Source organism: Kockiozyma suomiensis, assembly GCF_038497685.1.
Source record: "Kockiozyma suomiensis strain NRRL Y-17356 unplaced genomic scaffold V2V93scaffold_4, whole genome shotgun sequence".
NCBI lineage: Eukaryota > Fungi > Ascomycota > Lipomycetes > Lipomycetales > Lipomycetaceae > Kockiozyma > Kockiozyma suomiensis.
This window is the reverse complement of record NW_027117667.1, coordinates 849,388-861,411: the sequence shown is the minus strand read 5'-3', so window position 1 is coordinate 861,411 and position 12,024 is coordinate 849,388. Positions and strand designations below refer to the sequence as shown.

Sequence of the window (12,024 nt, the reverse complement as noted above, 5' to 3'; positions counted from 1 at the left end):
AACCAACTGATTATTATATATAACTAATAAACTGAAGTAGAATCGATAAATTAAAAAGTTATAGCAGATTAAACGCCAAACCAGATATGATACAATAGCACAGGTAATCAAAGATAACAATCAGAAAACGATCAAACCTTCACAGCATCAACCTGTTTCTTACTCTGCTGCACGCTCTCCAAGACCCTCTGGGTAGCATCAGCAATATCGCCATTGATCCGCTTCTCTTCTTTATGATTTTTCTTACTCTTTGTCTTTTGCTCGTCGGCATTGTGCCTTCGCTTTTTCTTGCTCGAAGCAGACTTAAGAGAGTGCGTGAGTCCTTCAGCTTGTAACTTTTCTATTCGCTTTTGTAGTAATTCGATATCAGTCTCCAATAATGGATTAATGATAATCAAGTTATCTTTAGTTGTTGTCTCTCCACACTCTAGACAACTATCTTCTTCGATCTCTTTCAAGGCGCTCTCAGCAAAGACATGACCGCATTCAGCATGATAGACGAATTTTGATCCTCCTGCTTTCATTTCCTTTCCTGTAATTGGACAAATCCATTTTGAGCCAGCCTCGTCTTTTGAAATCTTTAACTCAACGACATCTTTCAACGTTTTAATATGCGATACTAGAGCTTCGCCATCACCAAACGATTCAGGTGAGATCAGCCATTCTAATATCGCATCTTTATTGTAAAGTCTCCCAAGATAATCACTAACGATAGGTAAATCAAGCGGTTTTAAACTTAATCTGCAAGTTTTCCATAGAAATTCGGCTGTGAGTTGGTTCTTTTCAAAAACTTGAGAAGAGGTTGCCTCACGCGATGACAGGTTGACTAGCTCTCGACGAGTTGGGATTGATCCTCCGTCGTTCTGTAACAAACGTTAGTATTCATATAAACCGACCTAATGAAACCAAACTTACACCCATGACCAATAGTTGAGAAATAACCCAGAAAATAACGGAGGATGCTAGAATATCAGCAATATGAATGAACTCTAAACAATGGTCCACGTGACCGTATTCAGTCGTGGCGAGACAAGGTTGTGGAATATTTGAAATCAATCTCTCCTTCACTTACTCTCTTCGCCAAGTTTCAACTATTGATTCAATAATATTTTTCTCATTCCCTTGACATAGATAAATATGGCTAACTATTTAGCATCAATTTTTGGTACGGAGCAGGATAAAGTCAACTGGTGAGTTTACATACTTCAATTATAGTTGGTGCAACATATTAACATATTTTTGTAGCTCATTCTACTACAAAATTGGCGCTTGCCGACACGGTGACAAATGTTCTCGAAAACATGTAAAGCCGTCGTATTCACAGACAATCATGTGCCCAAATATGTACCAAAATCCTGCATTTCAGCAAGGTAACAAGTTGAATGAATCGCAGATGCAGAATCATTTTGATGCCTTTTACGAGGATTTCTTTTGTGAGGCGGCCAAGTTTGGAGAAGTTGAAGAGATTGTTGTCTGCGAAAATAACAATGACCGTAAGTTTTATTTATATATAATGCCCATTGATTTGTGAGTATATACTAATGTGATTTTGAAAGATTTGATTGGAAACGTTTACTGCCGATTTAAATATGAAGAAGACGCTCAAAGAGCTTGCGACAGCTTCAATTCCCGGTGGTACGGCGGAAGACCGGTATATGCTGAATTAAGTCCAGTGACAGATTTCAGAGAGGCGTGTTGTCGACAGCACGATACTAAGGAATGCGGACGCGGAGGATTCTGCAATTTTATTCACTCTAAGAAGCCATCTCCTGAGCTTTTGAATGATCTAGAAATCTGTGAGCATCCATTTTATGCTTTTAGTTTTTTAAGAGGCTTTAGGCACTAACATCATGTTTTAGCACAATTGAAGTATTTGAGGAACCGCGGACGCGATGCCCGGTCAGTCTCGCGCTCTCCTTCACCGGAACCAAAGCGGAAATTTTTTTAGACGGTGCCGATACATACTACTTGTGTACTATAAATTCTGGTATTGCAAAGAAGATGGAAGAAAATGGGTTCTTGTAGGTTGGGTGTTTGGAAATTTGCATTTCTGATTTAGTTTTGTGTTATTTTTGTGATTGTACGTTTGCTTGTAAGATAGGATAAAAAGTAACTGACCGCTTTTATTCAGCAAAAAAAAACCAATATCAGTTATATAAAAATTATAATCAGTAAACACCCATTAACATCAAAGACTATATACAAATTTACAATATAACAAAAAAAAACATAATTATGCACGCTCAACCCAGTCTTCGTTCCGCCGAGACTCAGGAGCCTCGTCGGCACCGTGCTCTAAATACTCTGCGTACTTATCGAGATACCATTGACCTTCAAAAGCACCGCGAGCGTATCCGGTAAAATCGTTTTTCAATGGAGGCAGAGTTTTCGGAAGATATGGTGAGAGCTAGAAGATCCACAGTGTCAACAAACACATTCCGGAAGGAAGACAGATAGTCTAATTACTCACATCAGTAGTAGCCAGCTCTGCAGGAACTACGTACGTCCGCACTTTATGATAATCGATAATATACCGACCATGTTTGGTGTGCTGGCCCATGTTTGCTGAACCGGTACCTTTGTAGAAATCCTTGTTTCCCTGTTTAGTCGTCAATTTAGACCTCCGATTCGTCGGATGGGGTGCCCGAAAAGGAATCAACCGCTCCTTGAAGTGACGCAAAAGCGAGGGAGCAGAGGGTCTCATAGTTGGATATAACGATAGCTTCGAGAGTTGATACTTTTCAAGAACTCGATAGTTCTCAATACCTTGAAAACATAATCGTAAAGCTGTTTAGCACATAGCATAAATGCATAGTAATTGGTGCACGAACTAGAATATTCGACCTGTAAACGTTAATTGACAATATATCGTCGACGACGTCACTTTTCTTGCGCTCTCTTTACTTCATAAATAAGCCGCTCTTCTTTCCTTTCCTCTTTTACTCTTTTCTTTTCTATAAGCAAAAATATACGCAATGGGTGACGCATCTTGGGATAGTGTTACCTATATCGGCCAGAAGGCCAGCTCACGCAGCACTGCGGCCGCTCGCTCAAACGCAGAAATCAACGCCGCCAGACGCACTGGCGGCGTTGTCTCGACTGACAAGAAATTTGGTGCTGGTTCAAACAAGAATAGCGGAGCTGAAGGTCAGCGCTTGGCCAAGATCGATCGTGAGAACGAGGTTGCGCCACCGCCGAAGATTGATTTGAGCGTTGGAAAAGCGATCTCGAAAGCTCGACTGGACAAGAGTCTTACGCAGAAGGATTTGGCAGTCAAGGTCAATGAGAAGTCAAACATTATCAACGACTATGAGATGGGTCGTGCCGTTCCTAACCAGCAGTTGCTTGGAAAACTGGAGCGTGTGTTGGGTGTCAAGCTGCGAGGAAAGGATATCGGAGCGCCACTCGGCGGACCCAAAAAGAAATGAACGACTCAAATCATGAATGGAAAAAAAAATAAAAACTAGAAAGAGGACGCGAAGAAGAGATCGTGGGCATCTCTTGGTAATTTGGTGATTTCTATTCTTCATCGAAATAGCCGGTTTACTTCATGAACGGAGATATCTCTCAACATCACTCGTGTCATACTGGTCGAAACTGCATGCCGGTATTTTCTTTTTTATTTTGGGACGGGAACTTTGTAAATGAATTCTGTATTTATTATTGGGGCGGTTGCTTTGTTCGCCGTATTAATGGTTTTGTTTGCACCTTTCAGTTCATTATGTATTTAGTATTAAATTTGCGTGTATTATCCACAAAGCATATATCCTGTGAAGACTGTCTTCAGACATATTTTCTATCCTATTATACTAACACTCATTCAAATAAGACGACCTTCCCGCTGGCTGTGCCGCCAACAATCCAGTTCTAAAGGCATTTGTGTTAAAATAGAGAAATATAAAAGACCAATAACTGTACACATACTTCTGTAGGGTGGAATTTGCAAGCAGAAGGAACTGTCGTAACGTAATCGCCTCCTAGTCTAGCCAACTGCACACCATCAGCATTGTAAACATCCATGTAGCGCTTCATATTTCCAATGACGAATTTGTTGACTCTGTCAGCAGGGTTAGCTTGCCAGGCTGCTTTGAGAATAGTGACCCATTTGCCAGATTGGCAATTGTGCCTTATTGTTGACGACGGTGTGAGTTCTGGCTGCTTAGATTTCATTTTCCAGGCATGTGAATCTCGAAGGTTAAAAATGTTGATTGTATCGTCGTAGCCATTGCAGACTAAATCTCCAGCCTGATTCCATGATGTACAGCTTATACTCAACCGACTAGAGTATTCAGTCACAAATTGGGGTTGCTGTTCACCATCTTCGATATCATTCACCATTCTAAAATCCCAAATTTTCATCGTGCGATCAAGGGAAGAAGTTGCACACAAGTGCGACGCCTCGGGATGTAAAGACAGCCCGCCTATTTTCTTCTCATGGGCGCGGAATCTCTCGGCAGCTTGATTTGTAGGTGAGCGGACATCAACCCGACAAATTTCACCACCGAATGTCGAGTAGTATATCGTGTTTGAGTCGGCAAACGCCATTTCGCATATTCCATCCGAGTCGTGGTTTCCTTCGCTAAAACATACCTCATCGCTCGTCCCGCTTTTGAAATCAACGCATCGAATAGAGCCATCGTAGCTAGCCGTATAAAGCTTTTCAGCGTGACTAGGAGCAAAAGCAATACTGGACAACGTACGAGCATGAACTTTAAATAGATACAAACTTGGAGAAGAGTATTCCTCATTGTCTTCGTCCTCGGATTTTGAGATTTGTTTTGTTGCGTCGACGTCCCAGACGCCTAGGTTGCCAATCTTGTCTCCGGCTAACACGAGTCGATGCGAGACTGACGGATGAAAGTTCATATAAAATATACGTTCGGGAGTCTATATAATATTCAATATTGAAACTCTCACCAGACAAATTGGCAAATCATACTCACAATTTTGATCTCATTAGGTGCAAACCGCTCATATAACTTCAGCGAGCTCATATCCTTTCTCAATTGTACAACATTCTTGGCCAACACTTTGTCTTCATGTTCTCCCTTGACTTGCGCATCCCCAATATCTTCGGCATCATCAAAAGTCCATGCCTGAGCTAACCCATCAGCAGAGATATCCTCAAATTTGACTGTTCCCGGAACCCGTGTCCTACTCTCTGCATCTTTCTCCTCAGCCGTTTTGTAAGTCAGCTCGATTTCATCTTTGATACCCTTATTCTCCGGATCCAAGCCCTTTATTCTCGCACTAGCTCTCTGAGGCAGTAATGATTCCTTTTTCTTGGCCCTCTTCGAAGCCGGAGACGACGTCGATCGTGAATTGCGGGAACTAGATCTCTTGAGGGCAGAAGTACTCGCGCCGGTTGAGGCAGCCAGAGAACTGCCCAGATCAGCTAATTCAAGCTGTCGTAGCAGCTCCTTGTTTCGTGCAATATTAGCCTGCCGCTGTCGTTCGTATTCGCTGTCGTCGTCCATTATACCGTGTTACCTCTGTTAATTAAGCACGACGAGCGACTGACGCGTCAGTGTGCACGCGTTCAAGTATATATAGTTACCCGGATCATTACTCTATTCTTATTACTATCCAAGATTGTAGTGCTTACATCGATACCGTGTATTGTTACGGTTATATAGTCATAAAGCGAATATATTACGGGAAAATCTTTGACATCCAATTCAAAGCAGATCTAAAACCTACACACACACAAAAAACGATAAAGTTCAGCAAACAAAAAAAAAAACGAAAGCTAGAAACGAAATAATAGTAAAATAACAAAAAAAGAAAAGTAAAGGAGAAAAAAAGTACGCGAAACAATTTTAAAGATACGTGCCAAGAACTGTATGCCAAAAAAAATCCCTCATATCATCAATTGTGAAATACACGAATAGAGAGTGAATATGTGAAAAATATAAGATAAGGCAAAGCAACAAATAACCCAAAAACAAAAAGGTAAACAAACGATATGTAAAGGGAACCACAAAGAGCAAAATGGTTAATGTAAAGGTACAGTGAGGACACTGACGGTCATCGTCGTTGTTATGTCGTCGTCCTCTTGTGGAGGTCCGCAGAAACAGTCTAGTTTTGAACTTTCACACGTCGTCGCGCAAAATAAGATATTGAGCAATTATAAAATCGAATCCAATCTCGTGAAAACGTTCAGCCTAAAAAGACAATTAGTAAACATGAGTCTGATTTCGAACTAGAAAGAAAACGGAAACACATACGCAGCTGCGACAACTTCGATTTGTAGCTCTTTATCCTTATTTGAATTCAGCTCGTCCAGAACCTCCTGTGCAAGATTAACACCAACACCCCCAGTCGACGAACCCAGAGAGGCGGCAAACGGCCATTGTGAATAATCCCCAAGAAGCTCATCAACCCGTCCAAAGGCGCGGTCACGCGCATCATGTCCAAGACTAGAGAGCGCATTTTCAAGCACGTTTGCAGCATAGGCGGCGCAGACCATGACTACTGAGCGTAAATATCTGAATGGAACCTCTTCCGGCATGAGAGGAGTGGCAGGTAAAACGACCGTTCGCGCAGTGAGGATGCTGATTGTCCGACGTCGGATCTCTTCTTTGGCGCCGGTGTCTGAAACAGGGTGGGTAGCCATGTCGAAGAGTAAAAAGTTACGCTTTTCGGTACGAAGAATTCCTTTGTCAACAAGCCCCTTGGCAAGGCGCTCACGAACCTGCTTAAGCTGGTACCCAATTTTCATGAGATTCCAGGTCTCGCCAGACATAAGATCGATCCAGGCCGCAACCGACATCTTTTCAGAGGTTTTCATGAGCTTGAGAGCTTCATCTAGCAGTACTTCTCCTGTGAGGTGTTCATCGACGACTTCTATTGGACGATCACAAAGAGGTAGACGTCTACGAGAGGGATCTCGCTGCATGCTTATTCTTCCGCGAAGTGCGAGCTCGAGAACTATGCATCCTCGAAGAGCGTATGAGATGTTGTCGTTCCAGAATGAGAGATATCCCTAAGGTAAAAAAAATCAAGTTAGATACGGTACCATTGTATAGATAAAGATAAGTTTGAGATGTGTGGATGTGGGCTGGCAGGCAGCGTACGCAAACGGTAATGCGCAGCCGCAGTCGAGCCCAGTCCACACGAGCACCAACAGCGCAATTCAGACAAAATCCAAGCACGACTTGTGTGTATATCTTTGCAATTGCACTGATTGATGAAAGAGACACCCGAAAACCGCATGCCAAGCGAAGACGACGACACAGCCTGTGTTATCCATCAAGGGAACGAAATAGCGTACCTGTTTATCTTTTAGTCCCATGAGCAAGATCTCCTCCATTAAAGTAAGACGAGGCTGCTTCGCCCGTTCGTCTCCATCCTGCATATCGCGGGGATCGAAAGCGATTTTGTGACCATTTTCACCGGCAAAAGCTTCCGAATGGAATGGCTTCTCCTCGGGCGAGGAGGGAGCCTGGTCTGCGCTATTCTGGGCCGCTGCCGAGGCGGAGGAGGAAGAAGAAGCGGCGGCGTTGTTGACGCGACGGCGCTGCAGGCCAGAGGACATGTGTTTCTGAAGAAGAGAGCTTCTTTGGGTGAGATTGAAGAAGGAAAAGGGGAAGAGTTTTAGACAACTGGAAGGGACAGAACCGTGTCTCCAAAAAGTAAGATGGGCCGCGCAGCAAGGATTCAGGGTTGGGGCTTTTCCCGACGCAGCACTCCCCTACCTTTTAAGTAATAAACGATAATACGGCTTTGTCGCTAACGCTGTTAATATCGTTGTAATCGTTATTATCAATGAACTGTACATATATCTTATTCTATCTCAAGTCATTCACTCTGCAGCTGCCACTTCTATCCTCGGTGCAGTCGTCTCAGTATTCTTTCTGCCACTCTCGCTTTCAGCTGGTTCGACCGCGGCCTTCGCAAACTCGCGCTTGACCGCCTGTATAAGCTCATCGACCATATCCTCTCGCACAAATACTAGAAAATATGGCGTCCCCGCAGTCAAATCGTACTCACTCCCGGCTTGCATACCTGCGAACGGCATCACTTCTTCGGCCTTGACCTCAGACACGTACTCATCGTTGTACTTGCGGAATACGCCATGCTCAAAGTCGTGGATATATATCCAGTAGTGCCCAAATGTCGCCTGCCCGCGATGAATAAACACAGAATGTATGCGGTATCCGAGCTGTTTGAGGTCTGTATACTGCTCATTGATCTTGTGCGTCAAGTCGCTGATCTGCGACTCAAGTTTTAGAGCTTGCTCAGCGGTCTGCTGCATCTCATTCTCAAGATCTGACAACACTTCTGCGAGTAGCGCTGCACTGCCAACGTCGGCCGCGCTGTCTGGACCTTCTTCTCTGTCCAAAAGAGTTTCCTCTGCCATAGGGCTATCTCGTTCGGGATCAACCGCAGACGTGAACCCAATTGTAGCCTGCTGCACTTGCTTCAGCCATCCATGCGCGGCCTTTACAGTCTGCTCTCCAGTCAAGTCATTAGCAGGATCGATAATGGATTGCAGGTCGGCTCGCTGCTTTTCAAGCTCGGAAAGCTCCTCCTTCCACTCCCACATCTGCCCGCGACGCCTTTTAATATCGATCCCACTACCAGGTTCAGAATCGTTCATATACCGATCAAGATAAATGGTTTCATCAAACATGATTGGCGCATTACTCTTGAATACTCTTCCAGCGCCTCGATCATACTGCACACGCTGAATCTGAATCTGTAAAATCGGCGGTAATTCTAGCAACGTCACGTACCGGCGCGCAGGTTTGCCGTCCAAATCTACTGTTTCGACATCAAAGTATGAATCAAGTGCGTCATAGATATCACGAGGACCAGCAGCGACGTCTACGATTAAATGCGAAAACCGCTCTTCCTTCGTGCGCACTGCGTCGTCCGATCCGCTGGCACCACGAACTTCCAATGTCTGCTGCGTCTTTCCGTAGAAAAGCTCCTTAACCATATCAATCTGCTCGCCGTCACTATCGACGCTCTGGGGTTTCAATGCAGCTTCGATCTGAAAGAGCACATTTTCAATACATTCCGTTACGTCTTGCTGGCTGCCAAACATCATGCTGGAATCGTTTCGGGGTGGTACTGTTGGTGGAATAGTTGTTGATGTGCGACGGACAGGTGGCGGCGGAGGATTTTGCGTGGCTTCCGTCGTACTTTTATCATCATTTGTAGCTTCCACCACAGAACCCGAGATGTTCGAGATGACCGGTATTTCCGCTAATACACGTCGTTCTAGCGCTGGTGAGGACACTTTGGCATCAACAACGTTCTCAAGATCCTTCTGATCATTTTTTTTGACCACTGATTCAAGCGGCAAATTCTCTTTGTCTGTCATTATAATATCTGCCTTGTTCAATTCATCAGTCTGCTCCAAAGCCAAAGGCCCTTGCACAACTTCATCTTCCTCAGTCACTGCATCAGGCATGAGAATTTCTTTCTGATTGACTTTCTGCCAATCTTCCCATGCCTCACTAGAACTTACTAAGGACAAATACGCGAGCTCATGATTCGGAGAAACAGCGCCCTCAGTAGAAGATATCATATCGCCGAACAGGCCACCTAATTCTCTGACGAAATCTAGTGCTCGTTTAATTTCCCATTCAGTGACTCTCCGCCCTCCAATTCGTTTGCCTCGAGCAAGTGCTTCGGAAACGACATCGCCGGTAATAGTCGCGTCGAAATTTATAAGCAGTTCACGGAGAGGTTTGATTGTGAAGTAGAATTGAAGTAGGGAGTTAAGGTAGCAAGTGTTTCCAATATTGCGAAGACCGACGGGTTTTGTTTCCGACGCCTCTGATTCAACGGTGACTATGTAGTCGTTAGCAGATAATTGGCGATTGAATAAATTATTACAAACTCACAGTCAATCTTCCCGGTCTCTAAGTATATTTTCAGTATTTTACTCTTTCGCTCCGCCATAATAGCCCGCATCGCATTTCGTATGCTTAAAATCTGACTCGGGTTATCAGAAACACGTATATCAAATACGGTCAGTAAATGACTATCCTCTAAAGAGCTCTGCACGCCCAATGTGACAAACGCCGACTGCACATCTGGTATCGGTCCCGTCAAATTTTTCGCTTCGGCATAAGTTAATAACTTCGGACTCTGCCTCGTTTTTGCAAGAACGACTAATGCACTATTCAAAACATCGCGCTTGGCTGGGAACTCGCGAAAATTGATTTCAAAAGACGCAATTATCATCTCGTCATCAGTTTCTTTTTCAACAGCCAAAGTGCGATAACTCTGTGCCTCGTCCATGCTCTCCGCTTGCAAATACGCTTGAAGTAACTCGCTATTACGTTCATTGGCCACGATTTGAAGGGCGGATTTCAGTTTCACGCTCGAAGAAGGGGAGTCTTGAAGCCGAGCTTTGAAGATTCCAAGAATCAGAGAATCATCGGAAAATGCTTGCGGATCATCGATCCCTAATTCCCGATATGCATTTCGTAAATCGTCGCGAGTGAGAGCGCCTAAAGATTGTAATTCGACAACGCGAATCTGTAGCTCTTCTGATTCACGGGCAGTTGACAGAAATTGGAGGCACTCGAGATAGTATGCTGAGTTTGATGGGTCGCTGTCGGTTTGACGGTCAAATGTTTGTAGCAGTAGCGAATCACTGAAGTCGGGGGTTGCACCTAGGCTTGCAAAGCGTCTGAATCATGTCAGTAAACTAAATGTCGATAGACTATATCGCAAAAGAGGGCCTACAGTGACACAGGGGCGGTTGGCTCAATATATGCTGCATTTCGAGTAAACTTGGAATAACTCGGGCATGCAAGGAAGGCCTTCATTTTCGAAAGCTCCGATTCCATAGATATCTTATAAGGATTATCAATCTCATTAGCAGCTGTCCGAGCAAGAATCGCGATCTCCATTTTGGCTTCCTGCAGCATCCGTCGCTTTGCGCCCAAGGTCTGTGTAGATTCATTAACTAATGGCGGGCGCCAGACACCAGCTGTCTCGTCTTTGGTGAATCCAAAATGCGTCAGTATGCTTGGCTCTATCTTTGTATTTAGAGCTTTATTATCAATTTTGATCTTGCGAGGAGTGACCCCGACAGGTGAATCTAGAGGGTCACAGAGGATGCGATAGAGAGTGTTGTACGATATCCGTGGAGTTGGTATTGCGATTGCCCGTTGCTCCGCGGAAGGCTCCTGCTGGTCCTCAAAGATTTTTAATCGAGCCTTATGACTAGATTCATAAGCTTCAACTCTAGACTTTATAGAGTCTGCGGTGAAGGTGCCAATTATGCGTCGAGTCAATCGCGGTCTCTGTACGACGACTGCAACGACAGTAGAGCAGATGCTGCAAGTTAAAGTAAACTCTTCTGCATCAATTATATTGCCGCTTTCAGTGTCTTCAACGTCATCGAGTTCGGGATCAAAAGGCCGAGTTGAATTGTGCTGTGAGATCGGGATGAAGTGGTGGATGCTGTCGGGAGCGGTGCCACATGTTGCGGAGGATGGATGATGCAATTCCAGATCAAGCGATATGGAGAAATGGAAGCGGCAGATCGAGCATACTAAATGAAGACTATGTGCCTCTTTTGCGTGTAGATGAGATCCTGCAGGTGCCTCGTCTGCGGATTCAGCGACAGTAGGAGCAGGGGCGGAAGCAGGAGAGATAATGTCAGAAATGAAATGATGAACATGTGCAGAGACAGCAACCTCCACAACATCCGCTCTAGCAACAGACTCTCGTATCTCATGCACTGATCTGTGAATAACCACCTGCGCCTTGCTCTCGGTCGACGGTAGCTGCGGAGCCGGCAAGGCTAGCGTGCCAGATGTAGGTAGGTAATACTGCAGCTGCTGGACGAGCAGTGGTGCGGACTTCCCGGCGCCAAAAGGAGGCATGAGCGTAGTAGCCGTAAGAGAGTAAACAGTCAGCGTACTATCAAACCAGCACCGTCTGTTTACTGTCTTCCGCGTAGAGCTGGCGAGCGGGAAGAGAAAGGTGTCCGGAAGGATTTGTTCTCGAGCACGACGCGTTCGCGATGACGAGTGCTGCACTGCCACCTTAACA

The 12,024-nt window shown here is 44.7% G+C and overlaps 7 protein-coding genes across 7 annotated transcripts; 2 read left to right on the top strand and 5 right to left on the bottom strand.

Moving 5' to 3' along the window:
* Positions 1-2: 2 nt before the first annotated feature.
* On the bottom strand, positions 3-949 carry V2V93DRAFT_366976 (Rtf2 RING-finger-domain-containing protein). Its single transcript, XM_066909445.1, has 2 exons — positions 916-949; positions 3-863 (listed from the first exon to the last, which is right to left on the bottom strand). Exons 1-2 carry the CDS (start codon positions 919-921, stop codon positions 132-134), a joined length of 738 nt encoding a protein of 245 aa, XP_066767153.1. The 5' UTR covers positions 922-949; the 3' UTR covers positions 3-131.
* Positions 950-1,067: 118 nt separating this feature from the next.
* Positions 1,068-2,203, top strand: V2V93DRAFT_366975 (uncharacterized protein). The gene is made up of 4 exons (XM_066909444.1): positions 1,068-1,190; positions 1,246-1,493; positions 1,557-1,796; positions 1,860-2,203. Exons 1-4 carry the CDS (start codon positions 1,138-1,140, stop codon positions 1,946-1,948), a joined length of 630 nt encoding a protein of 209 aa, XP_066767152.1. The 5' UTR covers positions 1,068-1,137; the 3' UTR covers positions 1,949-2,203.
* V2V93DRAFT_366973 (mitochondrial 54S ribosomal protein mL41) lies at positions 2,099-2,822 on the bottom strand. The gene is made up of 2 exons (XM_066909443.1): positions 2,471-2,822; positions 2,099-2,407 (listed from the first exon to the last, which is right to left on the bottom strand). Exons 1-2 carry the CDS (start codon positions 2,702-2,704, stop codon positions 2,234-2,236), a joined length of 408 nt encoding a protein of 135 aa, XP_066767151.1. The 5' UTR covers positions 2,705-2,822; the 3' UTR covers positions 2,099-2,233.
* Positions 2,823-2,878: 56 nt separating this feature from the next.
* Positions 2,879-3,909, top strand: V2V93DRAFT_366972 (multi protein bridging factor 1-domain-containing protein). The gene has a single exon (XM_066909442.1). It carries the CDS (start codon positions 2,976-2,978, stop codon positions 3,426-3,428), a length of 453 nt encoding a protein of 150 aa, XP_066767150.1. The 5' UTR covers positions 2,879-2,975; the 3' UTR covers positions 3,429-3,909.
* V2V93DRAFT_366971 (WD40-repeat-containing domain protein) lies at positions 3,711-5,630 on the bottom strand. The gene is made up of 3 exons (XM_066909441.1): positions 4,944-5,630; positions 3,925-4,887; positions 3,711-3,867 (listed from the first exon to the last, which is right to left on the bottom strand). Exons 1-3 carry the CDS (start codon positions 5,475-5,477, stop codon positions 3,817-3,819), a joined length of 1,548 nt encoding a protein of 515 aa, XP_066767149.1. The 5' UTR covers positions 5,478-5,630; the 3' UTR covers positions 3,711-3,816.
* Positions 5,631-7,690, bottom strand: V2V93DRAFT_366966 (Golgi phosphoprotein 3-domain-containing protein). Its single transcript, XM_066909440.1, has 3 exons — positions 7,274-7,690; positions 6,228-6,985; positions 5,631-6,164 (listed from the first exon to the last, which is right to left on the bottom strand). The coding sequence occupies exons 1-3, from the start codon at positions 7,535-7,537 to the stop codon at positions 6,128-6,130; spliced, it is 1,059 nt and encodes a 352-aa protein (XP_066767148.1). The 5' UTR covers positions 7,538-7,690; the 3' UTR covers positions 5,631-6,127.
* V2V93DRAFT_366963 (uncharacterized protein) lies at positions 7,691-11,978 on the bottom strand. The gene is made up of 3 exons (XM_066909439.1): positions 10,708-11,978; positions 9,858-10,651; positions 7,691-9,804 (listed from the first exon to the last, which is right to left on the bottom strand). The coding sequence occupies exons 1-3, from the start codon at positions 11,853-11,855 to the stop codon at positions 7,805-7,807; spliced, it is 3,942 nt and encodes a 1,313-aa protein (XP_066767147.1). The 5' UTR covers positions 11,856-11,978; the 3' UTR covers positions 7,691-7,804.
* Between the last annotated feature and the right edge of the window lie 46 nt (positions 11,979-12,024).

Coding starts and splice junctions, on each gene's coding strand:
- V2V93DRAFT_366975 (XM_066909444.1), top strand. CDS start 1,138: ATGGCTAACTATTTAGCATCAATTTTTGGTACGGAGCAGGATAAAGTC. Junction 1,191..1,245: donor GAGCAGGATAAAGTCAACTG/GTGAGTTTACAT, acceptor ATATTTTTGTAG/CTCATTCTACTACAAAATTG. Junction 1,797..1,859: donor TTTGAATGATCTAGAAATCT/GTGAGCATCCAT, acceptor ATCATGTTTTAG/CACAATTGAAGTATTTGAGG.
- V2V93DRAFT_366972 (XM_066909442.1), top strand. CDS start 2,976: ATGGGTGACGCATCTTGGGATAGTGTTACCTATATCGGCCAGAAGGCC.
- V2V93DRAFT_366963 (XM_066909439.1), bottom strand. CDS start 11,855: ATGCCTCCTTTTGGCGCCGGGAAGTCCGCACCACTGCTCGTCCAGCAG. Junction 10,652..10,707: donor CCAACCGCCCCTGTGTCACT/GTAGGCCCTCTT, acceptor GACATGATTCAG/ACGCTTTGCAAGCCTAGGTG. Junction 9,805..9,857: donor AGAGACCGGGAAGATTGACT/GTGAGTTTGTAA, acceptor ACGACTACATAG/TCACCGTTGAATCAGAGGCG.
- V2V93DRAFT_366973 (XM_066909443.1), bottom strand. CDS start 2,704: ATGAGACCCTCTGCTCCCTCGCTTTTGCGTCACTTCAAGGAGCGGTTG. Junction 2,408..2,470: donor CAGAGCTGGCTACTACTGAT/GTGAGTAATTAG, acceptor TGGATCTTCTAG/CTCTCACCATATCTTCCGAA.
- V2V93DRAFT_366966 (XM_066909440.1), bottom strand. CDS start 7,537: ATGTCCTCTGGCCTGCAGCGCCGTCGCGTCAACAACGCCGCCGCTTCT. Junction 6,986..7,273: donor TGGGACTAAAAGATAAACAG/GTACGCTATTTC, acceptor TTTTTACCTTAG/GGATATCTCTCATTCTGGAA. Junction 6,165..6,227: donor ATCGAAGTTGTCGCAGCTGC/GTATGTGTTTCC, acceptor TTGTCTTTTTAG/GCTGAACGTTTTCACGAGAT.
- V2V93DRAFT_366971 (XM_066909441.1), bottom strand. CDS start 5,477: ATGGACGACGACAGCGAATACGAACGACAGCGGCAGGCTAATATTGCA. Junction 4,888..4,943: donor CACCTAATGAGATCAAAATT/GTGAGTATGATT, acceptor AATATTATATAG/ACTCCCGAACGTATATTTTA. Junction 3,868..3,924: donor GCAAATTCCACCCTACAGAA/GTATGTGTACAG, acceptor AAATGCCTTTAG/AACTGGATTGTTGGCGGCAC.